Below are 27,389 nucleotides of genomic sequence, written 5' to 3'. Positions count from 1 at the left end.
TGCTTCCAAACCAGTCCTGGATCTCCAATTATTAGCTCTAAATTTATGCTTAAATATACAATATTGTTCAATAAATGATGCACGCATGACCCACTCCAATAAAAGTCTTAATTTTGGTGTTTTAACGTGTTCTTGTAGCATTTTTCTCATGATGGAGGACAAGGACATAGATAAAAGAATTCAAGATTAAAATTGCGTTTCTGAGTATTTCTTTATTCAAATCTTGGTGGGTCAGGAGCAGATAATGTCTATGCTCACAACTCAGAGGAGAGTTTGTGATGAGCTCCTGCCAAGCTGCACAAACGTTCAAGAAAACGACACAGTTGTTTTTAGTTTTTTTTTATTTAGGCTAAAATTGGCATAATCTTAATTCAAAGGCCACTGGAAACACTTTTACAATAGATCAAAATATGATTGGAGTGGGACTCTAAGGCAATTTTTATTACAATTCTTAAAATTCAAATCACTACATCAGTGCAGGACTTGGCAAGATTCCACAAAAATATGAACAGTTTATGCTTAATAGAATATTTGTAAATGGTTTATTATATTTCTTATATTTTGTGATGCATAAAGTCATGGAATAAATGAAGCTTTTACCAAAAAAAATGTGTTAAAAGGACTCCATTCAATATCCTACCATGCATTTATATTAATTCTATGTTTCTAAACGTTCATTAAGACACTTTTGCACGTGACTGTGTCAGACAGGCACGCGCCACCTTCAGGGGTCCAATCAGGGCGCGGGGCCACTCCCTCCTCCCGGCGCATGTGGTGCTTCCGGCCTCCCGTCTGGAAAGAGATCCAGAGCCGGTGTGTGGAGGAGTAAAACTAAAAGAAACTCCCCGCGAGGTTCGGACGGCCGCACGCGCACGCTCAGCATCCCCAGCAGGGCTTCTGGGTAAAGTGACCGCAGGGAGGCGGGTTTTGGTGAGATTTCTTTTCCTTTAGGGGCGGTTTTGATGCGGGGGTTTTGGTAAAGTGGCTCCATAAAGAACCACATCTGTTTGAGGAAAACCTTGTATATCCGGAAGGATTGCTCTTCTGCCGTGTAATTTCGATGAAAAAAAAGAATGATTTCATATGATTGTAAATGATTTAAGTGCCCCAGAAAAACCTTCATATTTTAGCTGAGCAAGAGCAACAGTCAACGGTATTTAACGAAAACAGATTTAAATTTCAGCTTATTATTTGAGTCAAAGTTTAAAAAAAAAGTGTGTGGCACCTAAGAAAGTAATTTTATTTTTGTAAACTTTTAAACCGGAAGTTGTGCTGCCGCGTGCTTTACGCGCTTTGGTGCTGCAGCTGTAGTATCTGTGGCTCCCTGCTGGGCCCCCAGTGGAACAGTTATCACCCTGGGTTAGATTTTCCCCGTGTCACTGAAATCTACCTAAAAGCCACCCCTCAGGTTTACCCTGTAAGTCTGCTGCTGAAATGAAGCCATCCATACTTTTTGTAACTTCATGGTTCAAGTCAAGTGGAACTGATGTGTCCTGGGACATGATACCTACCTGCATCTTATCGTAGCTCCTTCAGGAAAAAAAAAAACTGATTTGCAGCTTTCACATTTTGTCTGAACAGCTGAGGTCAACAATCTGCTGGAGGACATGATCAGACGATGGAAACGGTTGTCCTACAGGGAAGATCTGATCTGATCAGGAAGAAAACAGAAACGTGTTCCTCCTTCTCACCTGGAGTAAGAAGGACAAACATCATTACTCTAAAGGTGTTTTCATTTTTCACCAGAGAAAAATTAAAAATTCAATTTTCAACATAAAATTTTCTGGTATCAAAGTAAATAAACCCGATGTGTATCAAGTTTGAAGCTTTAGCTTACATGAGAGAATAACACGCATTGTAATTCTGCAGGATTATCCACATAATCCATGCAACTGGGCTTTCTTTCTAGATGAAGGTCCAGTTACAACATTTCCTTGTTTTTCTAAGCTTTGATTATGTCATTATTTCATGCAGGTTGTTTGGCTCTGCAGTTATATACTGTACACACATGCCAACACGTGTGTCCTTTAGCACACACTTCTTCACGTCAGTGTAAACGCAGACGTCTGACCTCTGGGACAGAGTCGCGTGTTGCAGCCTCATTTTTGTCACAATGGCCATGTTGAAGCGAAGCTCCAGCGCGCTCAGCTGAGGGGGTGTCAGCGCGACGACATCTGCGCACAAAAGAGCCCATTCACTCCCCTTCTTCAGGAAGCAAAGATGCTATATTATGCATCGACTTGTGCTGCTCGCAGACCCATCCTAAAGCCCAACCAGTGAATCCAGGGGCAAAAGAAAACCCCCTGCTGTTTATGATCAACAGCTAAATGCTGTTTTGGTTCTTTCTTTTATTCTTCTTTGAAATCAAACCATTAGGACATCACCCCACTGAGTTGGAAAGAGCATTAACTCGTGCAGGAGGGCTTGGGCGGGGACCTCATGGAAGTCCCAGGACCTGCTGGAGAGACTACTCATCTCAGCAGGACAGAGAACGCCTTGGGGTCCCCCAGAGGAGCAGGGGAGGGAAGTCTGGGCATCTTAGCTTAGACTGCTGCCCCTGCAACCTGGTCCCGGATGAGCGGAAGAAAATGGATGGATTGTACAGGAGGCTCAGGAGTACTGGCAACAGATAGTCAGACTTGTCTCCATGCACGGTTTGTGCTCTGAAACTCAACTCATCAAGAGGGGTTGGACTCTCCTCGACTATGGAGTTGCCCCTGGTGAGAGGCGATGAGCTGCTAGGGGTTTACTTAGAGCCCCCCTGCTGAGTCCTCATATGTGGAGGTACATCCCATGAACGAGAAGGCTGGATCCCTCCACCATCGTGTCAGGCAGGGAAAAGGTCTCTTAGTGCAGTGCAGAAACTTAACCTTCTGGAAGTCTCCTGGAGGGGTAATAGAAATTCTGACTTGAACCAGATGGATGGTTTGTTAATGGACTCAGTGACAGTCCCAGTTTGCTCATTACAAACTCTATGATTGAGCAGCATGGTGCCCATCAGAGCCCAACACTCTAAAATGCAATAAGTCAAAAGCAGATCCAAAAAACAGAAGAAGAAAAAAAAAGAGTGATGGAATTAAAAATGTTTTCCGGTGTCATCCAGGTGTCTGAACCCATCTACCACTGTTCATGATGACATGAACCACTAAGAGAGAAACCAGAACATTACCAAAAAGGTCTTTGAAGGTTTATGTTGGCCCCACAGTTTCCCCCTCAAAGACCTTGAAATTTTAAACATTTAAAAACATCTCGTATCCCTTGTACTATCCTAGGCACTTTAACGTTGGGAGTTGGGTCATCTAGACCCACTAGACAGTGCTCTGAACCTTTTTTCTTCAATGATTTGTGATCTTCACTGGTGTCCATGGATTACATGAAATCTTTCCACCTTTATCCACCTTTGTCATGGTAGGGAGAACACGTCAAAGTAAGGGTGGGGTCATCTAAGATAGCACAAGGGTTAAAATAATCCAGTTTATCTAAAAAACAATGCGAGTTCTGATTGAGTCAAGATTAAAGGGAAGAAAAACAAGAACACAGAAAAAAAAGGCCAATAAACAAATACCTGTTAAAGGACCAAAATGAACTGAATGTAAAACTGAAACTTTTAATTTATTTGAGATTAAAAGCTTTAGATTCATGGTTTCTTCCTCTGCAGAACTTCTGTCAAAGCTCCAAGATCAGGCAAAATATCTTTATAAACATTTTCATTACAGATCTATATTTGTACTAATACACTTTATTATAAAGACTCAATATATTTTGTTTAAGTTTAAGTGAATGATCTTGGTTGAATATTTTTATTATGAGGTTGTTAGAATTAACCTTTACTGATTTGCACAGGTGCTGTGGCACAGAATTTTATGTCGGATGCCCTTCCAGACAGTACCCTGTATTTTCACCGGGCTGGGGACCGGCACAGGGAGACCCAGACTTGGGCCCCCTTAAGGCTACATAGTTAGGCAGTATCTCAAAGGGTCTTGCACAAGGACCCACAAATTTTAAAATTTCATTACAAGTTCTGTCTTATTGGAAAGAGAACAGAGAGCTTTAATGAGTTCAATGATGCCAGAAATCATCCAGGAGTTCACATGTCCTCTTCTTTCTGCTGATCCAGCAGTGGAAGTCATTCAGGTTTCTCTGTTTTCCTTTGTTAGCTTGTTTAATGTGAAGAATCGAACGCTAAATAGGGTCTGGATGGAAGAATGAGGCTCAGCAGGGATGGAACGCTGGAACATGCAGACGTTTGTGCAGTGTGACTAAACACCAGCTGAAACAACAGCACTGAGCAGAAAGAGTCCACGTCCCACAGGGAGCAGATGCTAGTCTCTGCTGGGGAAGTCTGATTAATTTATGAGTGGCAAAGGGACACTTGAGAGAGGCAGGGCCAGCACCAATGGGATCTTAATTCAGTGTTGGAGGTTAAAGGGAGACATGTGCTGAGCCTTTTGGTTCAATTATTAAAGTTCATGTATGGACGCTGACGCCACCTGAACAGATGATGACCTTGTTTGGACATCTTCAACCTATACAGTAAAACAACAAAGTACCAAACATGTATACCCCACCAATAACCCTATGCAGAAGTTCAGGGCATTAAAAGCAAAAAGACAACAACAACATGTTTGTGGATTTTAAGTGTTGAAACATTTTTTTATCTTTTGTTGAGTCACAAAAATCTCAAAAAGAAACTCACTTTAAATTTCAGTCATAGCTATGGTAAGTCACCAGATAAACTGTGTTTTTATCAGAGAGAAGCTTGATGGTCACATGACCAGTTCCGTCCACTTGAAACCTGAAGCTGTTTGCCTGTTAGAGACAGAATTAGCAGCAGATGCATGTCATCTTACGAAAATCGAATGAACACAGACATTCTGTTGAAAAAAAGAAAAATCTGTATATGTGATGTATAAGTGTTCACTACGACCTGATACCCACAAATGTGCATAAACATCACTGGGCAGTCTACAACCTCTCGTGTGGTCATCTGCGTTTTCTTTAACCTAAATGGTGTGGTGACCGCATGCATCCTTTTGAAACGAGTTGTTCTGCATGTTTCAGGAGAGCTGCAGACATTTTACTAGAAGAGAAGTGGTCCCCACTCTAATAGCAGAATTTAGAGGAGCCTCTGAAGAGCAGCGGGACCTTCCTCAGCACCATCATCATCATCACCACCCCTGCTTTATCTAGGCTCTTCAAGATGAAGCGAAAGGAGGACCTGAACCCCATGCTGCTGCTGCTCTTTCATCTCGTGGTCTTCATCTACACCTCCATCACATTCCTGCCTTCATACCTCCTCAGCTGGGGTTCAAGAGCTCATCAAGGCTGTTATGGTTCAGAGGAAGACAGAGCCAAGATAAAGAAGTCTCGCTCCATCCTGGGATGTCCAGAGGGACCCTACAGAGCAGTCTGCGCCTCAAAGAGCCTGGTGGCAGTAATGCGTCCTGGAGTGGATACTTTAGATAAGATCTTTGCCTATGCCGCCACACAGTTCCCACACAGAGACTGCCTCGGGACCAGGGAGGTGATCTGTGAGGAGGATGAGCGACAGAGCAATGGGAAGGTGTTCAAAAAGGTAAAGAGTCGCTCTTTAAAGCCTGTCTTTGAAAACATTTGACGGGTTAATCCAATCAGTCATGAAGACAGTGATTAGACTTCAATATCCACTGTTTGATCAGGCTGTTCCCCTCAATTTGGATGACTTGGCTCACATTTCTGCTACAAACTCTGTTCTTCTGTCAACACTTCACACCAAAAATGCTAACCTACAGGAATGTAGATGAAAAAATGAGGGAAAACACTGGAGACATGCTCAATCATTTTGAATTTTATGGACTCTTGAGCGACTCAATTTGTAGCTTGTTGGAAAAAATCGTTTGTTTTAAACGCTGGAACAGTTCTGTGTTTTCACATAGCCTACACGGCCAGTAAACAATCAGGAGAATTTAGTTGGTATGGCAACCAATTCATTTTGGTTCATTTATATTTGCACAAAAAGACAGTTTAATGTTTTCTATAAAGTACCGGTAGATGAATGCAGCCATCAGAAAAACTCTGAGACAAACTCTGGACTTTTATTTATTCAGATTAAAACAAAGGCTGGATTTTTCCCCAGACTCTGAGATAAAGATAAAAACAATCATTTTTTAGCATATCTAAGACAAAAACACTGAGCAGATGCATCTGTCCATCCAGCTATCCATCCATTGATTTTCCAAAGCCGCTAAATCCCTTGCAAGGTTACAGGGTTGCTGGAGCCAATCCCAGCAGCTATTGGTGCTAAGGCGGGGTTCACCTTGTACAGCTCCCCATTCCACCGCAGGGCGGGACAGATTCAGTGTTGAGATAATTCTGTTCAAGCCGAAGTCAGGCAGCGTTGTGATACATTTACTGGTATTTGCAAAATAGTTCAAATAGATGTCAAGAAAAGACCCACCTACCGTCTATTCTTCAGCTCGTGTTTTAGGAACCCTAGAGATATTTAGAAAGATTTCCAGTTGCAAAGATTTGGTTCCAAACCTGAAGCCAAGGTCAGGATGTGCGTCAGAAGAAAGAAAAGAGTGGGTGATAGACCATTGTTTTTTCATGGTCGGCGCTCACTCTTCAGTTCATATGGGAATTAGAATCTGCAGTGTGTTGACTGTAATTGTATTTTTGGGTCTATCTGGAATTTTCTGAAGACCTTCCAATCATCTGAGCTTTTTTATTGCGATAAATCTGTGGCAGGTATAGAGTTTAAAGGTATGTCCAACAACGCCATGTGTTTACAAACATTTACAGTTTGCAGAGAAGGAGCAGTAGAACTTTGTGATTCCTGTTTTCTTGATAAGAAACCACCAGAACAAGGACTTCTACTATAAGATTTACCTTTTCTTTCTCCTAATACGCCTTAAAAAGAGTGAAAGCCGTTGTCAAACAACACTGAATAAAGACAGAGTAGAGTGGGACAAAGGGACAGAAAGTAAACGACTGGTGACTGAATTGAGACAACAGCAGGCAGTCCAGCATCAAGCACATTGTAAAAGCATGACAGTGTATGAAGTCCAGCAGGGAAGCTTATTTTGTTGACTTTCAAGGCTTTCAAGGCTCTTATCCAGTCACTATCGCTTTTTCTGTTAAATCTGAAATGTTTCATATTCAGGTTCTTTTTTTTTTTGTAATTTTACACCTTAATAATTGTTACATAAACTCGTAAAACCTCTATATTCAGTTTGTCATAAGCTTAGAAAATTGTGAAAACGTGATATGTGGTTTGTGTGACCAGATTATTGACTCAGAACCCTGCAAAGGTTTCCTGTGTCTTTAAATCATCTGTCATTGGGATGACAGCAGGCCTGGTAACTGCACTGCAGGTCTTCCTACAGATGGAGGGAAAGGCACAAAAGGCCGTTGCTGAAAGTAGGAAGTAACAGAGATATCTACTACCTGTAGTCTGCACCTTCTGAGCTACCATGCACAGATGTCACCACAACATAGACTTCAAGCCAGGCATTGATGCTGTTGAGCCTGAGTTGTTCCACAAAAGACTGTTGTGTGGTCTGAAGTACTCCTTTCAGTCAATACTTAGACATTTCAAGGTTCTACTGTCTGGAGAAACAAAGAACAGCCACAGATTTCATGTTGATGAGGTCCAGGAAACAGTTTCTACAGCTAGTGGTGGTTTGAGGAGCTGTGTCATTTGCTGAAGAAAGAAAATGAAATCCAGGAGGCTTAAAGGGAAGTTCATTCCTGCTTCTGTTGAGCAGCTTTACTGAGATGCTGCTTCGTCTCACCTGCATACACTATGAAAATATCAGAATACGGGATCATGTGTCTTTGACCGGTCAACTAACCTAAAGAACATCCACAATGTGGAAAATATTGAGAAGAATAAAACATAAAGATCCAAAACTCCAGTTCAAGCAACCCAGAGGAGTCTCCATAATCCCTCTGCAGAGCCACAGACTGGATCTCCATCATGTTCCATCAGACCTCTGCAAGAGTCCAAACCAAGCAATAGTCCTGCAGATGTTCATCATTTCCACCTTCATTGCTGAGATCCAGAATTCTGTATTTTTATCATCAAAAAAGTAGTAAAATGACACAGAACAGATGTTTATCAGTTTGTATTAATCAATCCTGCTCTGTAAATTACTGTTTCTAGCTACTGCTGCCTTTAGCTGCAAACTGGTACTGTTGTTAGAACTGTGACTAACGGCTAAGACTAAACGCGTGGAAGACTTACAGCATTTTCTGTTTAGCAGTATGCTCAGCATGTGGACTTTCAGGAGTTTACTAACTTTCTTTACCCTTAAATTTCTCCTTAAACCCTCTAAGCCTGATTATACTGATCTGTCTAAACCTGCTGTGGAAACACTTGTTGCTGCAACATAAAGTAGCTTAGCAGTTATGTTTGGCTCCCACTTAGCATTTCCCAACAAAGGAAAAACAGATCGGTACTCATTTCTAGAAGTGTGATCTTTTTGCACAAACCCTGAAGGGCCACTAGGGGTCATTGTGGCGTCACCAAAGATAGAACAAGAGGCATTTTGTATTGAGAAAGTGAAGGAAGCCCATCTCATTTCCCACTGAAATAGAAGGAGAAGAAGTCTGTTTGTTTCTATGGTTACACTGATTTCTAAAAACAGAGGCAGGACATTTAAACATCTTAAAACACCAACATATACCGTAACATGGAATTAAATTTTTGCGTTTCAGCAGACATGAGGTACAAGCACAGTTCATACATCTTAAACCAACATGTCGTAGAAACACGGTGCCAGAAACTTCTGTGTGGAGTAGAGTGAGGTCTTCTGCATTTTCTTTACGTTTTCACACTTTTAGAACTCAAAACTTTTTCAATAAAGTTTTTAGAACACAGATTTAAATACTTTATTGTGTCACAAACTTGAGGACATTTAATTTGAGATTCTGTTTGAGCCTTATCAAGTCGGTTCACTTTCATTAGAAGACAAACTTTGAATGGCTCAACCAGAAGACAATATAGGAAAAAGTATTTCATTCTTTAAATAAACTACAAGAATGTTTATATTTTAGACAAAATGTAACTAAAACAAAAGCTTTAAAATAAGTAGACTTTCAGATTTTTGTTTTACTCATACCTGCAGTATTTCAGGAAAGTATATTTTTACAGGTCATTTGTGATTTCTTTTCTCAGCTTTCCAGGCTCTTTTAGGGCTTTTAACAGAAGGCTTTTGTATCAGTGAAGTATTCTTTAGTGTACAGATGAATGTCCTCTTTAAGTAGATCTTTGTGCAGAATTTTTTTTTAATGTGGATTCACAACCAAAACAAAGAGAAAAATATATTTGATCCAATCATCAGACATAATTATGCATTATATGAGGGCAATGCAGTTTAAAAGAGCTGTAAGACGAGTAACAAGTAAACAGTGGGTCGACTAGGTTGGCATGAATCAAACAGATGGTTAAAATGCTGCAAACTGCACCCTGTTAAAACACAACAGGAGATGAGGATTATGGTCTGATCAGGGAATGGAGCAGAGAGTAAAACAACCTTTTTTAGGCAAAGAAAAAGCTGCAGTAAAGGTCAGGAATGTTGAAACCAGCATTGTATGAGTGTGATCATTGTAGCTTCTGTCTGTCTTCTTCGGCTCCACCACTGAGGACTCATGATTTCCCTTTTGTTACTTCTCCTTTTGCAGGTAGTTCTGGGTGGGTACCGATGGCTGTCTTACCAGGAGGCAATCAACGCAGCAACTCAGTTGGGCGGTGGCTTGGCACAGTTGGGACAGCGGCCAAAAACCAACATCGCCATCTTCTGTGAGACCAGAGCAGAGTGGCTCATCGCTGCCCAAGCCTGCTTCGCATACAATTTCCCACGTAAGTCCAGGATGTCTCCAGATGTTTAGCGCATGAGAGCAGTGACGATCAGGGATTCAGGTAACGGTCAAATCTGGACTTCACACAGACTCACTCGTGATTGGACAGGACATGATATTGGTGCCTTTCAAAGAGTAAACAGAAGCCAACTCTTCTCCATTCAGAACAAACAGGAAGGAGGAAGGAGCCATGTTTTAGAAATCCAGAGGTAAATGAATCAGCATCAGATTCTCCTTCCTTAGAAAGAGATTAGCATATTGATCCCTGAAGAGTTTTTCTTGTGGAACTCCAGTAGAACAGGTCATAGCTGTCATAGTTTTGGTTTTAAACTGTGCAGCCGCTCACATACCAACACTGGTAACATTTCAGCTGACAGTGCACCCTTCTGTCACGTTAAGGGTATTACAGATATTTGCTTAGTTTAATTAAAAGGCCTTCTGAGACAGAAGAATGTCAGCTTGTTCTGTTTGCTCTGGTCTCACATAAGTGTCCCATTTTTCTGCTGCTGTTATGCTTCACTTCCTTCAACGTCTTGTTGTTTTGAGATAGACATGTACTGATATTCTCAGAGGAGTCAGATTTATTGTGCCAATGTTCTGTGGGACAAATCGGATAGATCTGGTTACACAGTTTGAAAAAAAGGCTATTTCACTTTGAAAGTGCAACTCAACAGATTAATATTGATTTAACAGTTTCTCTGCTAAAGAGATAAGAAGCCCTTTAGTTTATTACAAGAAACCACTAGCAGCTATTAAAAGGTTTTACAGTCCAGCAGGGTTCTTTGATGTTGTCTATGTGCTGGTTTAGGCTCCATTAAGCTGTCATCTTTTTAAAATATTGTGTTGGGACAGGCCAACGAAACATCTTTGTCCCTTGCAAACACAAACACTGGCAGGAGGGGAAAAGCCGGGGACAGTGGATAAACCCCCACAGAGGCTAAAGAGGAGCGGACGTTTGGAAAAAGCAACAGAGGACAGAGGGGAAGGCGAGTGGAGGGCGATGGCGTCAGAGAAGGAGTGAAGGAGTCTACGTGAGGAGCTCATGTTGATAAAAGCATTAGAGAGTCAGCCAAAGGCCCCCAGTGAACTCATGCTGTGTGCCGCATGTCTGCATGTTTGTGTACTTGTGAGTGTGTGCATATACGTTTGTGTCAGTGGATGCGCATTTAGTAAATGGTAAATACTTGGCTCTTTTCTACTCTTATTTATACATTTATTTACAAGCAGGAGTTACATTCAGCCGTGCACACACACACCCATTCACACACCATGTGCATCAGGAGCAGTGGGGGGGGTTCTCTGGGTTGCTGCTTAGACATATAAGGGGGTGCTTGAGACTGTCTGATCAGAAAGTTGGCCCCTCTACCTCAGTTGCACTGTATATATGTGTGTGTGTGTATAATGTGTGTATCTGCGCGTTTATCTATGTCTGCATGTTTAAGTGTATATCTTCATCTTTGTGTATCTGTGTGAGCATGGACATATGTGTGTGTGTGTGTGTGTGTGTGTGTGTGTGTGTGGGTGTGTGTGTGTGTGTGTGTGCATCCATGCATGTGTGTAATTGTCAATGTGTGTATATATGCATCTGTGTGTGTGTGTTTCCGGATTTTTGTATTTGAAAATTCTCCTGTGATGTTCTGTCAGAGTTTCAGTCGAGTGTTTTCATTGGTGGCTTCCTTCCCTAAAGGGACTTTTGTTGTGAAGTGACTGTGAGTTGAAGTCCTGCCACACACACACACACACACACAGACACTGAGGAGCAGCACAGGAAGTGTTTGAGCTCCATGACGCAGGAGTGTAGCGTCCCACAGCCTGTGTCAGTGTGCTGTCAGGGTCACAGTGTGGTCTCTCCATCTTTTTCCACAGCTATTTGTTTCTATCACATTTCTTTCCTTCCTTTCTCTTTCCCCTCCTCTGTCCTCTTTACCTCAGATGCTGTGACCCACGTCATCGTGCTCTTGGCGGGATCTTTCAGACCGCATTTCTCTGCCTCCCCATAGGTTTAGTCTGTAGCTTGTACTTTTTATCCTGGTATTTATATCGATGAGCAGATACTTAAAAATACCTACTTTTACCATTTATGCACAGGCATGTTTACTCTCTTCTAAGATCCGCTATTTACTGAGATGAATTGGAGACTTGAAGGTATTTAAACATTAGCCCCTTTGGCATTTCAGATCGTCTATTGTCAGCAGAAAATCATCAGACTTTTATAAGCAAAACTTCAGCAAAGGAACAACATTATTCTGATAAAAATGTCATTTGTGAGCTTGATAAATTGAAGCTTTCAAAAACAAATCTCACTTTCCTACTGAAACAGTCTGCAAACCTAAAATCCATGGAGGATTCAGCCTCGATGAATCCGTTTAGTAGCAGCTTCTCCGACGGCACAGTCAGTTCATGCTCTAATAAAAGAACCAAAAAAAGGGAATAAAGTCAATGAGACAGTGAAGCTCTGCAGTGACCTTTGTTGTGATGCTGCTGGGGGAGTGTCTGTCTGATCCTGTTTTATGTAAAACAAAAATAATTTTGATTTTAATTGAAGCAGTTTGTGTCAGAGCGGTTTTGTTCAACCGACCACAGATTTGTTTCAGGATATTAAAAAACAAACACAGCTCAGTGCTGTTTTCCTCTAAAGGAAGTGAAAGAAGCTCCTTAAAACTGGGTCTCTGAAGACTCCACATTTAACAACAACTTCTTAGAATTTGTAGAGTTGTGTGGTAAAGTGCAGAAAACGTATTTTAGATGACAAAGCCTAACAACTAAAAGGGAATGATTTGGAAGATGAACCCCTTTAAGGACTCTGGGAAGTAAGACGAGGACCTTCTGTCATCACAAAGACTGAAATCTCTTCAATAAACCCACATCACACACACAAAAGTACAGTAACTGTAAGGGGCCGAGCAGCCAAATCAGAACAGCAGGAAAAGGATCAGAAATAGGGATTTCCTTTTTCTGCAGAAATAAATGAACAAATTGGACCTTTTAAGAGAGATCAACAGAAACAGAATGAACTCTGGAAATAACCGACTTTAACTGTAACTTCCTGCGGCTGAGTGGGCTCCTAGTATTAAATGATTCCCTATTCCTCAGCAGATTCATTCGCTTCATTTATAATTACAGTCTTGACTTAATGCTCGTATTCATTGTGTGTGGCATCATGGGGTATATGTGTCAACAGAGGGGAGGGGGCGGAGCAAAAGACTGGATTGGTTTTTATTGGATTTTTTGTGCCACGCTTGCTTTTATTGTAAAGTGTCATGAGTGGTTTAAAGCAGTTTTCTTTGATTTTAAATGGGTGTTGCAGAGTGTGCAGCAGTAATAATAGCTGACTGAATGTAATTACACAACCCCACACACACACACACACACACATACAAACATGCATATATAGACCTCATCTGATTTGTTGAACATGGATGGATCTCAAAAACCAAACCTTAACATTAAAGGGTTCAAACACATTATTTATTACAGAAATAGATCCGTCTAAGGACTCCCCTGTAAATGTTAACATTTGCAAACCTTGAATTAATGACAAAAAAGTCTTATATTTTCAGGACATTTTGCTAAATGGTGATCACTGCCTGTTTCAGTGGTGACTCTTTACTCCACGCTGGGAGGACCAGCCATTGCTCACGGGCTCAACGAGACTCAAGTTTCCCACATTATTACCAGTAAAGAGCTTCTGGAGACCAGACTGAAGGTTAGAACACACACTGATGCACAGAGTACCCAACCAAATGTGTTCATGTTCTTTGTGAATCAAACACAAACCATCCAAAGCAGTGGGGTTTCCTAAGCGTCATTTGGAGACCACCGATCAGATTTTCACCAGGACCTTCTGGCAGAATTTCCACATGTCTGCTGTGTCTCTCACAGGCCATCCTTCCTGAGGTCCCAAGACTGCAGCACATCATTGTAGTGGATAACACACCAACCACTTGGCCCGGCTATCCAGCTAACATAAGCATCCACAATATGGCTGCAGTTCAGAGGCTGGGGGCCATGCCGGAGAACAGTAAGTCAAAGCACTTCCTGCTGGAAGGACTTCAAGGAGAGAGTCTTCGTTTCTGAATCAGCATTATCAACAGCATAGTTTAGATTCCAGAGAAGTAAAGGCAGCAGTTGAGGGAAAATCTTAGACTCACATAGACGGGTCTGGCACAAATGTAAACACCCAGAACCCAGAGGTCTATGCTATGTCCCATCCAGACTGTAGACCTCATGTGCAGCAGCTCATTTTGGTCCAGTCATCAAGTCAGCTGAAGACGCCCCCAGCCCTACTAGAAAAGGAAAAACGTGCACAGATCAGACGCATGCAGCGGAAGTTCCCCCAACATCTCAAAGCTGCAGACACTCCCACACGGAGTGAAACTGTTGTAGGGGGGGTTGGTACAAGGCCTGTTAGGTCATGTGAATGAGGAAGTTTTAACATCTGTGTCAGATTAAGTTTGATACCAAGCATATTGTTGGTGGACAAATGAGTCCTCTTGCCCTACCACCCCATTCTGGACGGTTCACGAGGAACCCAGTGACCCCAAACATGAGCAGCTCACTGATACTAATGACACAGTTGGGATTAGGAGCATAGATCGTCACACGACTTCAGCATCTGTTCCTCAGGTCTTTCCTCCACCTTCCTCAGCTGCTTGGCGTCCCCTGCAGCAGAACGCTCTGTCCTCATTTTTATCCTGTTATAAACTAGCAGAGCATGTCATTAAAAGCTACCTCAAAAACAAATGAACACTGGGAGTTTTTTTCAGGCACCAGTTGCTGCTTACATGATTTTTTTTTTTACTTTTCAAAACATGTTATACTAAAATATTTAATTCTCCAATAATTTAAGTTGATTTTGTTTGTCAGGAAAGTGGAAAATCTTTCATCTTTGTTCAGTGTTCTTTGTGTATTTTCTGAGCATTTACCCCATGGGTGACGTTTGTTCTTTGATTCAAAGCCGTGTCTCCTGCTTTGACAGACATCCGTTCATGTATCGACAGGAGCATCTCTTTTTGGGGCTTCTTCATGCACTAATGAAGCTGTCTCTGGTGTTCACAGCAGCTTGTGAGCGAAAGCAGCCGCTGCCCTCAGACATCGCAGTGATCATGTACACCAGTGGATCCACAGGCGTTCCCAAAGGTGTCATGATCTCCCACAGCAATGTCATTGCCAGCATCACAGGGATCGCGGAGAAGATTCCCAACCTGAGGTAAGAGGAGCAGCCTCTGATACGAGCTGCATGCTGCTTGAACTATGAGCAGACTCTTTCTCATAATTGGTGTTACTGTAGTTAACTCACACAGTTGAAATATATGAGAACTCAATTTTCTGGTAACTGAGGGGAGTGAAAGGAAATGTACTTTGGTAGGGTAGGTTAAAATGAAATACAAGGTTTATAAACCTTGTTTTTATTAAAGATTTTTGCATTTTTTAGAGACAGTTTTTTAGATCAAGAAATTAAAGGAATACAAATCTCCCTAAATTTCATCTGGCTGACCTGTTGCCATAGTAACTCATTTTATTCAAGATGTTCAAGTATTTCCTTCGCGGAGGACTTTGTTTCAAAGCTTCAGATAACCTGTGTTCAGCTTTTTAAAATGCTCATGCTGTCCTCACAGTGTATGGAGAGAAAATGTGTCTCAGAAATGATCAAATATTTAATATTTTCTACACTGAATAAAATTTTAATTTAAGTTGTTGCATGTTTTAGCAATTTTTTAAAATTATTTTGTCAGAAGCTGGTGGTGTAGGACCCAATTTGCAGGAGATCAGGCTTAGTGGCAAAAAGTTAAACATTTAATAAACATATACATGACAATACTCCACGGAGAAACAAACAGATGACCATGACCCACTGAAATAGACTGAGTACGATCAACAGACATAAAAACAGCTGTGGATGATTATTAACATGAACCTGAAGTGACTGACTTGACAAATCAAAACAAAACATCAACAAAAATCACAAAAACACCAAGATAAACTGCAGAATCCTCACTTTTGTTGAACAAATTTATGTTGTGATACAGGAAGTGCAAGAATTGTTTTTATTTTTTCCACCTGAGGGTGTCAGCTAAAATCTCTCTTTTGTATTAAGTTAAGGTGTGTTTGTGTTCACAGCGAAGACGACACCTACATCGGGTACCTTCCTCTCGCTCATGTGTTGGAGTTGTGTGCAGAGCATGTATGCATCGCTCATGGCTGTAGAATTGGCTATTCTTCACCTCAAACTCTTGCTGATCAGGTGAAGTAACTCCCAATGAAACTGTCAGAGGCGCCTGTTCACTCACTGGTTACCGAGCAGTAAGCTAAATAAACCCAAGCTGAAGGCTAGGAAAACAATGCACCAATGGCTTTACTAAGTAAACTGGGATTCTGTGTGTCCCTCAAACGCAGAATCCCAGCAAAATTGACCCCATTAAAGAAAGGTCACGTTGAATGAACTTTATTGCTAGGCAGCATTATTAGAACATAGACGAAACTCATCAAAGTGAAACATCCTTTAAAGATATTCAAAGATCATTTAACATATAGAAACACAAATACAAGCACAAACACATAATGTTTAAAGAAACTAATGTAATATAAGTTTGGTCTGTAAAGATTTGTTGACCTTAACAGGAAACTTATGTCTATTGTGTTGCCTTACTTTATGACTCTTAAAAAATGATTGTTGTTATCTTAACTTTAAAGGGCCTATATCATACTTTTCTTAAACCTTTCAGAGTAAACTACCTCCATATATATGATAATACAGTACACTAAAGAACAATTTTTTAAAATGAAATATGATGTTAGGTTATTTTCGCAGCTACTTTTCTTACCTGGAAGTAAGATGACTCGATTTCTGAGGCACCGCCTTTCACTCTGTGTGGGTGCCGCCTATTTCATGACGTCAACCTAAGCTGGCCTCCAGCAGCCTGTCTGCGTTTCGCCCACGAAAACAAACATCATCCGAATTTTTGCAAAGATAGATGTGCATCCTGTCCATATAAAATGAAAGCGTTCTGCCGATCAAAAAGTTGACTTTGCATGCTATAGGTCCTTTAACATCAGGTTGTTATGACATTTTTATCCTAAGCAATTAAAAAGTGTAACTATAGTATTGGTCTGAATATTAGACCGTCATTCATTAAGTGGGTTTTTTGACCCATGACCTAATTCTCTCTTAACTCACAGTATTGCAAGAAGGGTTCGGTTACTTTTCTGCCAACGCTTTTTAATAGTAAAAAACATTATATGAGGAAAAAGTTCAGCAACTTCATTCAGTCCCTAATGAGAATGAGGATGCTGCTCACTGAATGTGGATTCTGGCTGAACAGAACTGTGAGAGCCTCTTTAAGGAGATTTATGGACAGCTAAGACAGCTATCAGAACAGCCTTTAGACAGAAACAAAGAGGCTTTTCTTGAAGTCATGGAAAGATTTTTCTCATGAATGATTATACTTTCAAAGCAGAACAACATCTGCCCTTTTCTGCATTTTTAAGATGAACTTTGAAAAAAGATTTGATAGACTTTTCTGAAGTGTTACAAAATAATCTGCTTTCTCTACAAATCACCAGGTTTGTTCCTGAGAAAAGCCATTTTTCCTCTTAAAAGGAATTCAGCTGGAAAAAAGAAATGTGCAAGGAAATAAATCCACAAACTGCTAATAATTTATGATTTATTGATCCAACGAAAACATCTTTTATTTATGGAAAATAAGTTAAGGAGGTCTTATATGAAGGTCTCAGATGAAGATAAAAATGTCACGTGAACAATCGTCATGGTAACCCAGCTTCTCTTCCCCCTCTGTAGTCAACTAAGATCAAGAAAGGAAGCAAAGGAGATGCGAGTATCCTGCAGCCCACCCTGATGGCAGCGGTCCCGGTATGTTATGAGAGCTTAATGTAGGCTGTGAACAGATAAACATTTCTGTTACGTCTCCCAGGGTCACTTTGACATCTGCCCACACAGCAGCAATTATTTAACATAGCGGAGATCAGTTGCTCTTAAAGTGTTGCAAGGATTCTTCAAACGTTTTGGACTTTTTCATTTCTGCATCAGTCATGGCTTCACATTTTTGACTCTCTTTGTTCAATAAACTTTACATGAAAAACCTAAAACCTGCAGCTCAGGTAATACCTCTCATAAAAATGTTAATATTTACACATCCTCACTCTTTCTGTGTTGGAGCTCTTCTCTGATGGAGCTCATGAACATCAGCAAAAATTGTCCTTCTTAACTCCTCCCATTTTAGATAACCCATAAATCGTATTTACAGCCTGATGGTAAAAATCTTCTGCTCTCTAACACTTTTCCAGCTTCACATTTGAGCACCAGAAGCAGATGTTCAATTACGTACTGAAATGAAGGTGTTTTCTTTAAAGTCTCACTCTTATCATCTTTTGATCTATTGTCAAAGAGTTTCCAGTAGTCTTTTAATTAGGATTTTGCAGTTTTTAGCCAAAATCCAAACTTCTGTGACATTTTATAGGACATAGTTTCTTCAAAGCGCCAGGAGCTCATTAAAAATTCCCTTCTGAGTTGTGGATGTGGAGCAGGGAGCTTTTAACCCACCCAGCATATTTTCTATGTCACAAATACAATCTTTTTCAAACAGCCCTTTTTTTTGTCTGCTACTGATTCACAACGATTTAACGAAATACATACTCAGAAATTCTATTTGGAAGCCTAATTTTATTTATTTATGTCGTCTACGATTAAAAAAATGCCAAGAACATGATAAAAACACCAAAAACTCAATTTTCATGGAAGTGGGTGTTCAAGAGCTGTTATAGAAGTTCAAGATACATGAAGGTGTTTAGGTAAATGGCAGCAGATGAACCGAAACATCAGTGAAATGAATCCAAACTGATTTTCTAAAGTCTGCTTAGCAACACATCAAAGCTTCCCAGTCTGAATTAAAAAAAAAAAAACTTTTCTTACTGGTTGGGTCTGACTGCATCGTCACGTCATGAGCTTAAACTACCCTCTCCCCCTCCCCCAATCTCCCAGTGGTGGTGGTGTAGAGGTCAGAGGGCCAAAGTCTCTGGAACAATTCACATCTGTAAACAGAACGTGAGAAAGCCTCACTCCACTATCCCCACGACACACTCACACACACAGACATACAGAGACAGCGTTTGCTGTGATGTGACATGGCCGATGCTTGGACTTCCTCTCAGCTTCACACACGTACACACCCTGCAGGACCAGCTGCTTTTTATTGTTTGTGTTTTTCTTTTGTGTGTCCTTTCCCCTACTTACCCAACTCCATCTTTGAACTTTTGAATCCGTTTCAGGGAAGAAATGTTTGTAATGGATGTTCTGTTTTCAGCACCTTCAATCTCAGTCTTTCCACCTTAAAATTTAAGGGAGACCCCTTACTCAAACTGCAGCAGGTATTGTGTTTAAATCACAGATAACTGTAGCCTAACACTGACACCTCTGTTTCTATTATCTCTGATTTACATCACTGTTAGAGTCAGATTCTTTTACACTTTTCTGATTAAATGAAGCTTACTTTTCACCACAAACTGAAACTTTAAAATCGACACGAATAGAATTATGAAGGTTTTGCTTTTTGGGACTCTTATAAAGCTAATGTACATAAGAGTAGACTTGTACAAAAAGATCATCAGGAAACAGTTTTAAGATTAGAGCTGCATGAGATGAGTAAAACTTTCTATCAGTGATCAATATTGCTATGGCAAGATGACTTGCGATACACAACCAACTAGTACAACCAAAAAACAAGTAATACCTTGTTTCCATTTCACTGCATCAGTTTTATTTAACTGAAAGTCAACATAATTTGAATTATACCTCAAGAAACCCATGTCTACATAGGAGGCAGGCATCTAACATGAAAGGGCTCCATCTGATTGGTCAAATAATCTAATTGATTGGTAAAATTCTATCATGAGATTGTTTTAGCATGTGTGCTAAATACGTAGTATTACATATTTATCACAGCTGTGTTTTGCGATATCTCAGATGAAGCAATGATATCGCGATTTTTGATTAATTGTGCCGACTCCATGTAATTTTGCTTGGCGCCATCAAGCAAACATCACATGGAGTCGCTCACCTCCATGGCTACTGTCCTGCTTCTTTTTTAAATGCCCCCTTTTGCAGACCTGGTCAGGTCATTGGCTGTAATAGGTGAGCACATCCATCCCTTTTTAGGATTACATAAATAAATTATTTGATTGCTTAAAAAAAAACTGGACACACTGTGATCAAATGTTTTAAAATAACATTTTCATGAAATGCATCGCTGGGTCATTATTTCCAATGTCCAGTTGTTCAAGTGAGCCAATATGGTAATCATCTACCACCTTACACTGTCATGGATGAAATGCCTAGACCTCTATGTGTTAATAAGAAGTTTAAGAAACATGTCTTTGCTTCTTTCAGTGATTGCTGAGCAACTTTTTCTTCTTGTCAAAATAAAACAAATCGTATTAGGAATATAGAAATATCTGTCCATAATCCTCCATGACTCATTGAAAAAAAGATCCAGACATTTCAACATCCTGAAAACGTCTTGAAGGAACAATCTTCAAGTGTTGTTATGGTTCAGCTTTGCTGTAAAGCTCATTACTGCATTAGGAATGTTTCCATGGAAACAGGTTAAATAATGAAGCTCACAATATTTTCTGTAAAAAGTTGTTTTTGATTTTTAGTACAGTGGTCCCTGCTTTATCTCCAGTGTTACAATCTTGAAACAATGCGCAAGAGACAAAATCTTTAGTACTCATCTTCATTTTTTACAATAATTTTAAAATGTTAAAAGCTATAAAACCTCTCACTACACACTTTATCCACTTTTCTTAGACAGACATGAACATTTTCACATTTTTCTCTTTGTTTAAGCTGTGGAAGTTCAAACCTTCATAGAAAAAAAGCCTAGGATTATAGAATGAAAACAAAGATCTGATTACAATGAAGATTTATATAGATTTGGTACGCTGAAGTGTAATGGAGTCATGGCTAATTAAGGAGATTGATTGACAATGGTCTACAGCCAATCAGGGTGCAGAACGCAATCTTCTGTTAAAAAAAAGTACACACACCAAAAGAATCTGTGTAACAGCGAGGCTGCAAAAGGTAAACCATGTTAACACTGTACTGGTAATACTAAATGGATCCTTTCATATATAAGCATGCACCATTTACCAAATCTGTGAAGGGTCACCATCACAGGGGCGGCCGTGGTGCAGCGGTAGGGCGGTCAACCCATGATCATAAGATTGCAGGTTCAATTCCCGCCTTGCACGCCCATGAGTCGAAGTGTCCTTGGGCAAGACACTGAACCCCACCTTGCCTCTGGTGGAAGGCAGGCGCCTGTGTTTGGCAGCGGAGCCGCCATCAGTGTGTGAATGTGTGAGTGAATGTGTGTGACTGGGTGAATGGGTCTGTGACTGTAAAGCGCTTTGTCCTTGTAGGAAGAAAGGCGCTATACAAGTATACGCCATTTACCATTTACCATTTACTCTTTTACATGTATGTGGTCGGGGGATTCAGGCCACAGATCCCCTCCCTTTCCTTATAGCCTTCTCATCTCCAACAGACATTCACTCTTGTAATGAACTGAAACTGTTTGAAAGGAAGCCATAGTTACAAATGGCGTATACTTATATAGCGCTTTCTACCTTCTTACGAAGGCCCAAAGCGCTTTACAGTCACAGTCCCATTCACCCATGCACACACACATTCACACACTGGCGGTGGCTCCGCTGCCGAACACTGGCGCGAACCTCCCACCAGAGGCAAGGTGGGGTTCAGTGTCTTGTCCAAGGACACTTCGACACATGGGCGTGCAAGGCGGGAATCGAACCTGCAATCTAACGATCATGGGTCGACCGCCCTACCGCTGCACCACAGCCGCCCACAAAGGCAAATAAGGGTTGGGGGGGCTGGTGGGGTTACAATTATGCAACTAATAGCGCATATGTCCCACACTGGACTAGTTTGGTCTTTTCTACATGTTGATAAATGCACATATTTATAGTTGTTCTTTTCTTTTCACTTCTTTCCTACTTAGTGTTCTCACAGATGGAATAATTTCATCCATCTTTAACTTAGAAAAAAAAAGGAAAAACATGAACTTCTTATAAATATTTGCACATCTTTGTCACTCGTGTATTTTTAGCCACATGAAGGATTCACATCTTAAAATTGTGCTGTTCTTTCAGTCAGTTGAATTAGTGTTTTGTTAGAAAGCTGTAGAGCTGCACATGAACTGAACTTAACCAAAGCTTTCTTTCAGTCCTTTAAAGTCTCTTTCAGTACGTCAATTTGTTTCCAAGAACCAAAAAAATGATTCAAAAATCCTACATGTGAGAATTTTTTATGTGAAAAAAAATGTGATTGTTGTGTTTTCTGTCCTCATTCCTTATCCTCCTCCTGCCTCCAGGAAATTATGGACCGCATCTATAAGAATGTGATGGGTAAGGTGGAGGAGATGAACAGCATCCAGAGAACACTCTTCATCCTGGCGTACAACTACAAGCTGGATCAGCTCGCCAAAGGCCGCAGCACGCCGCTGTGTGACAGGTGTCCAACTGCTCTGTCAGAGCTTGTAATCTTCACCCAACATTTGAAGCTAAAGCAACATCTCTGATCCTTCTGGTAACAACGCAGGCTGGTGTTCAGGAAGGTGCGAGCGCTGCTGGGAGGACGGACGCGGGTTTTGTTGTCAGGAGGGGCGCCGCTCTCTGCAGCCACACAGCGCTTCATGAACGTGTGTTTATGCTGCCCGGTGGGGCAGGGCTACGGGCTGACGGAGACCTGCGGCGCCGGAACCATTTGTGAACGTAAGCAGGACACAGCGTGCATGGATATAGAGACATCGGAGCACAACGTGAATGTATTCAATCAGTGGATGCAGGTGTCGTGGCTACGCTGCAGACAGAAATGTTGTGCATTCATTCAAAAGTTTCCTTCCACCTAACGTAAGTTTCCTTAATATATTTGGAGTCTACAAATGCTGCTTAGATATTTTATACCTTGAAGTCCCACTTCCATCTCCTTCTGATCTATTGTAAAAGAGTTCCCAGTGTCTTTTGACAATGCCATTTTTAGCCTAAATCCAAAAACTAGGGTTGTAGAACATAGTTTCTGCAGAGCTGCAGTAGTTAATGGGAAATTCACCTCTGAGTTGTGGCCGGAGCTGTTGGTGCTGAGCAACCCGGCCCCCCAACCCATAATTCCTTTGTTTGCACTCTCTCCTGTTAGCTTACAGTCCTTCACAACTCAAACCTGATGTTAGTGGTTCAACAAAAATGGTGAGCAATATCAGAGCTATCCAGTCGTCCAGTTTGGAGCCAGATGCCAGCTCAGACGAGGAAAACAAAGACGTACATGGATCAAAGGGATGCATCAGATTGGAACGGAGCGTAGAGCTTGTGGCCCGCTCAGCGTATTTTCTACGTCACACATGCAATCGTTTTCAAACAGCATTTTTTCGTCTGCTCTTGATTCACCATGATTTGAATAACGAAATACAATTTTAAGCTTAATTATATTTGTATATGTCCTCCATCATAAGAAAAATGCTGTGAGAACATGTTAAAAACACAAAAAACACCATTTTCATTGGAGTTGGTCTTTTCTCAGACAGGCAGTTGCTTCTGTCACGTTTCCAGCTGCATAAAATCCTCCCAGAGCAGTTCTTACTGTTTGGAATTGAAAGCACATTTGCCCTGTTGGTGAGCAGAATAATCTTCATAGATTTTGCTCACTGACAGTAGTTACGTTGTGCTTTGGCGTGCAGCTGCTGGCAGCCCTGGGGCTCGTTGCTCTGGTTTGTGTGTAATAACTCATCCTGATCAGACAGCAGAGCATCTATAGTTTGGAACTAGAAAGAGATTAGGATCACTCCAGACTTTGCTTGATTGATTAACAGCAAAGTGTAGACAATAGTAAGCAATCCAAGAAGTTTATGAGACTATAACCTCCAAGCACAGAAGGAGTTTGTCACAGTTGGAGAGGGAGAATCCTTCCAGATCTTACTCTGCGTGGGAAGAACCAGGGACATGCTGGAGTTAAAGTCCTGATCCAAGGAATGTTTTGGGGAATGTTGTGCATTTCTTGAAGCTTTACAGATGTGGAGCGTATTAAACTTGTTTAAAGTAATCAACTATTTGGCGTCAGCAGAGCAGCCAAATGACAACCGTGGTCACTTCCGCCGAGAAATCAGTGGTGTGGTGGTTCTTTTTGGGATTTCCATGACGATAAGTCCTGTCTGGGGGGCTCCAGGGGGCTTCCCTTTCACACTTGCATGCATGTGGTCTGTTCCAGTGTGGGACTACAGCACTGGCAGAGTCGGGGGTCCACTGGTTTGCTGTGAGATCAAGCTGAAAGACTGGACAGAAGGTGAGTGAGGCCGCTCAGGTGGATTCTCTCCTCCAAAAACACTGATCAGGTCACTCGTCAGTCTGACTGGGTGCCATATTTCTGAAGGTAAAGACACAGTAGAGACTATAACCTTTTAAGGAGAGCAGCCGTCTCCCTGTTCTACTTTTTTAGCTCTGAATCATAACTCACTTTTATTGTACTCTTTTTAATCTTGACCTAGATTCAAGATTAAGTTTTTCTTTTTTTTTTAGGTGGTTACAGGAGCACCGACAAGCCTCACCCCAGAGGTGAGATTCTCATCGGGGGACCCAACGTCACCATGGGGTACTACAAGAGCAATGCAAAGCAACAAGAGGACTTCTTTGTGGATGAGAACGGCCAGCGGTGGTTCTGTACCGGAGACATTGGAGAAGTTCATGGCGACGGATGCCTGAAGATAATCGGTGAGGAAGAAAAGGGAGAGGCCACAGACCAGCAGATGCTCAGGGGCTTTTGAGGGTCTTGTAAGAACTTTCCAGCTTTCTTCCTGTTCATCCATCTGACAGCATCTCACATCAGTGAGGACGGATCCCATCATCCTGACTGTTTTATCTGTTCAGACTCACTGAGTCAGCTGCCCCCCTCCCCACACTCACACACACACATAGACACTTCCTCCCACCCTCTGGAGCAGTGTGCACATGCTCAGTCGTGCATGTGTTTGCAGATCGTAAGAAAGACTTGGTGAAGCTGCAGGCGGGGGAGTACGTGTCTCTGGGAAAGGTGGAGGCGGCGCTGAAGAACTGTCCTCTGGTTGACAACATTTGTGTTTATGCCAGCAGGTTTGTGCTGCCGTTACACAACACAAAACACACACACACACACTGTAAATCACTGTTTAATTTCGTTTATGATGGGTTTATACTTTTTTCAATGACAGATGCATCTTATAAAATATAAATATTGAGTAAAAGTGAAATATTTATACAGAATTTTTTTCCGCATTGGCTGATGTTGGTTTTTCTGTCATTTTGATGATTATGACCTTGAACATCATGAAGTTTTCATGAGTCTGAGGCTCCAATCTGTTTCAAACTAGCATGTCATCCATCTCCATGAAAGGACAGTCTCTGGGTTTGAGCTCCATCACCTTATTCGGTCCAGCGTTTTGGGCTCTCATAAACTGTTTCTGTTTCCTCCCCTTTGACTCCCTGACCCCTCCCCTGTTCTTGCCCCGCAGCGATGAGACGTACGTGATTGGCTTCATGGTACCCAATCAGAGGCAGCTACTGGCTCTGGCGGGTCAGTATGGTATCCGAGGCTCGCGGGAGGAGCTGTGCAACAGCAGGGCCATAGAGGAGCTGGTTCTGAAGGCCATCACTGAGGCAGCTCTGACAGGTGATGGCAGGTCGAAGGAGGGACGTAGGGGTCCCCCTTCTCCACCAAATAACATTTGTTCCCTTTTTTTCCACTGCAGCCCAGCTGGAGCGCTTTGAAATCCCTCGTAAGATCCGCCTGAGCTCAGACCCCTGGACCCCTGAGACGGGATTAGTGACCGACGCCTTCAAGCTGAAACGCAAGGAGCTGAAGACACATTATAAGGAGGATATTGAGAGAATGTATGGTGGAAAATAGGAGGCAGGTTCAGCCACACTAGAGATGGTGACTTGGACTTGAAGTACTTGTTTTGTAGGACTTGGTAAACACCGTTCGTCTGGTTTATTTTACTTTTACCTCTTGGACATCACTGTCAGATCTAACAAAAATGCTCTTTTTCTGGTTTTATCGTTATCGTGTTTCATCGCAAACACAGGAAATCATTGTGTTGTTGTTTCCTTACCTGTTCTTTGAATCTACCTTGATGACATTTTGAAACTTTAGAGCCTTCATGTAGACGATGAGATCAAGACTTCAGATCAAAAAGTCACTCTAAGCAACAGCAGATTCTGAAATGGTGCTCCATCCTTCCTTCTCTGATCAGCAGTCCTCCAAAAGCTGACCTCATCTTCTCAACCTCTTGGACAAAGAAGCAGCTTTTCCTAAACTCCTCCAAAAAAAAAAAAGAGAGAGAGAGACAACAGACGAAGGGTCGAAGTCCACCCTCCTGACCCTCCTGCCTTCAGGTCCAGGCATGTGACCCTTTTTGCAAAGACTTTGTTTTTCCAGATGGAAGTTATGAAACAGACCTGGCGTCTGTTAAACTTTTGTCTGAGAGCTTCAGCAGAAACTCAGGTCTCTTTGTCTTCATCTACATCTCCTCCGATTCAGGTTCTACGCTTCTGAGCTGCACATTTCTCCTTTAGCTTTTCCTGCAGGTCAGGAGAGGGTTCACTTACTTTGTTTTTCCTTCAGATTGTTTAGAATACCATTGACGGCTTATTTAGTCTCCCACCCACAGACGGACTGCGACTCCCACATTTGTGGATAATCTCACATCAGAGCTTCCTGGTGTCTGAAGCACAACGTCACGTTTGAACAAAGTTTATCCAAAAATGTACATTTGAATTCATTCTTTTGATCTTTAAGTTAATTAAAGAAAATGACATCAGGGCAGCGGCTGAACGTCTTCGACTTCTACTTTAATCTTTGCGAATTTAAGCTAAACTGAAGATGGGTAAATGAGTGTGCTCACTGCCACTTAATGGATAGAATAACTGTAAAAATCCTTGTTTTATTTGATAAATCAATGTGAGGAGATGGGTGGCCGTGCAAACATTTATTCTGCTTCAGGTTTGACCTCGGTTAACCCATGTGACTGAACCCGCCCTCTGTCTCCGGCATTGTGTAGTTTTTGTAATTCAGAAATGTGTGGTTATGATTCAGGAGTGATTTTTTTGGAGCTGCAGATGAAGTTCAGCCTGCAGTGCCCCCCCCCCCCCCCCGCACTGCAACATAAACTTTTCGTTATTTATTTGAATTCTGTCATTGGAATAAAAACTCAAATGAAATAAAGAAATGTGTGGCTCAGTTGATGTTTGGAGGCGTTTTCCTTTGTCCCTGTCAGACTTGATGGAAAAGAGGTTTCTGTGTCCAACACGAAGAAAAAAGATCACTTCATTTATTAATGAAAGAGTGAAAGCAACACCCACTGATTCAACAGTTCTAAATAGTTTGATATTTTTAAAGCAAAGCAGATTTGAGGTGAAAACATCTTTTTTTATAAGCTAAATTGACTGGAATTGGATATCATTTGATGGATCCATATTGAGGACATTCTTTCAAA

At 41.4% G+C, this 27,389-nt stretch overlaps 1 protein-coding gene across 2 annotated transcripts; it reads left to right on the top strand.

Moving 5' to 3' along the window:
* The first annotated feature begins 705 nt into the window (after positions 1-705).
* On the top strand, positions 706-27,133 carry acsl3a (acyl-CoA synthetase long chain family member 3a). Of its 2 annotated transcripts, none has more exons than XM_004075468.5 (15): positions 706-930; positions 5,062-5,575; positions 9,664-9,841; positions 13,437-13,546; positions 13,723-13,861; positions 14,899-15,049; positions 15,961-16,084; positions 17,639-17,710; positions 22,245-22,384; positions 22,472-22,644; positions 24,131-24,205; positions 24,439-24,630; positions 24,894-25,008; positions 25,407-25,564; positions 25,644-27,133. In XM_004075468.5, exons 2-15 carry the CDS (start codon positions 5,201-5,203, stop codon positions 25,799-25,801), a joined length of 2,160 nt encoding a protein of 719 aa, XP_004075516.1. In that variant the 5' UTR covers positions 706-930; positions 5,062-5,200; the 3' UTR covers positions 25,802-27,133. The 2 variants fall into 2 exon arrangements, with proteins under 2 accessions (XP_004075516.1, XP_011480959.1); XM_011482657.4 differs by having other exon boundaries at positions 762-930; positions 14,902-15,049.
* The last annotated feature ends 256 nt before the right edge of the window (positions 27,134-27,389 follow it).

Source organism: Oryzias latipes, chromosome 13 (genome assembly GCF_053564925.1).
Source record: "Oryzias latipes strain Hd-rR chromosome 13, Olatipes_Hd-rR_3.1".
NCBI lineage: Eukaryota > Metazoa > Chordata > Actinopteri > Beloniformes > Adrianichthyidae > Oryzias > Oryzias latipes.
This window is presented reverse-complemented; position numbering and strand designations above follow the sequence as displayed.

What these genes read in the sequence shown, in the direction of transcription:
- acsl3a (XM_004075468.5), top strand. Translation starts at nt 5,201, where the DNA reads ATGAAGCGAAAGGAGGACCTGAACCCCATGCTGCTGCTGCTCTTTCAT. An exon ending in CTCAAACTCTTGCTGATCAG is followed by an intron (nt 16,085 to 17,638) that starts GTGAAGTAACTC and finishes CCCCCTCTGTAG; the next exon opens with TCAACTAAGATCAAGAAAGG. An exon ending in GCTGAAAGACTGGACAGAAG is followed by an intron (nt 24,206 to 24,438) that starts GTGAGTGAGGCC and finishes TTTTTTTTTTAG; the next exon opens with GTGGTTACAGGAGCACCGAC.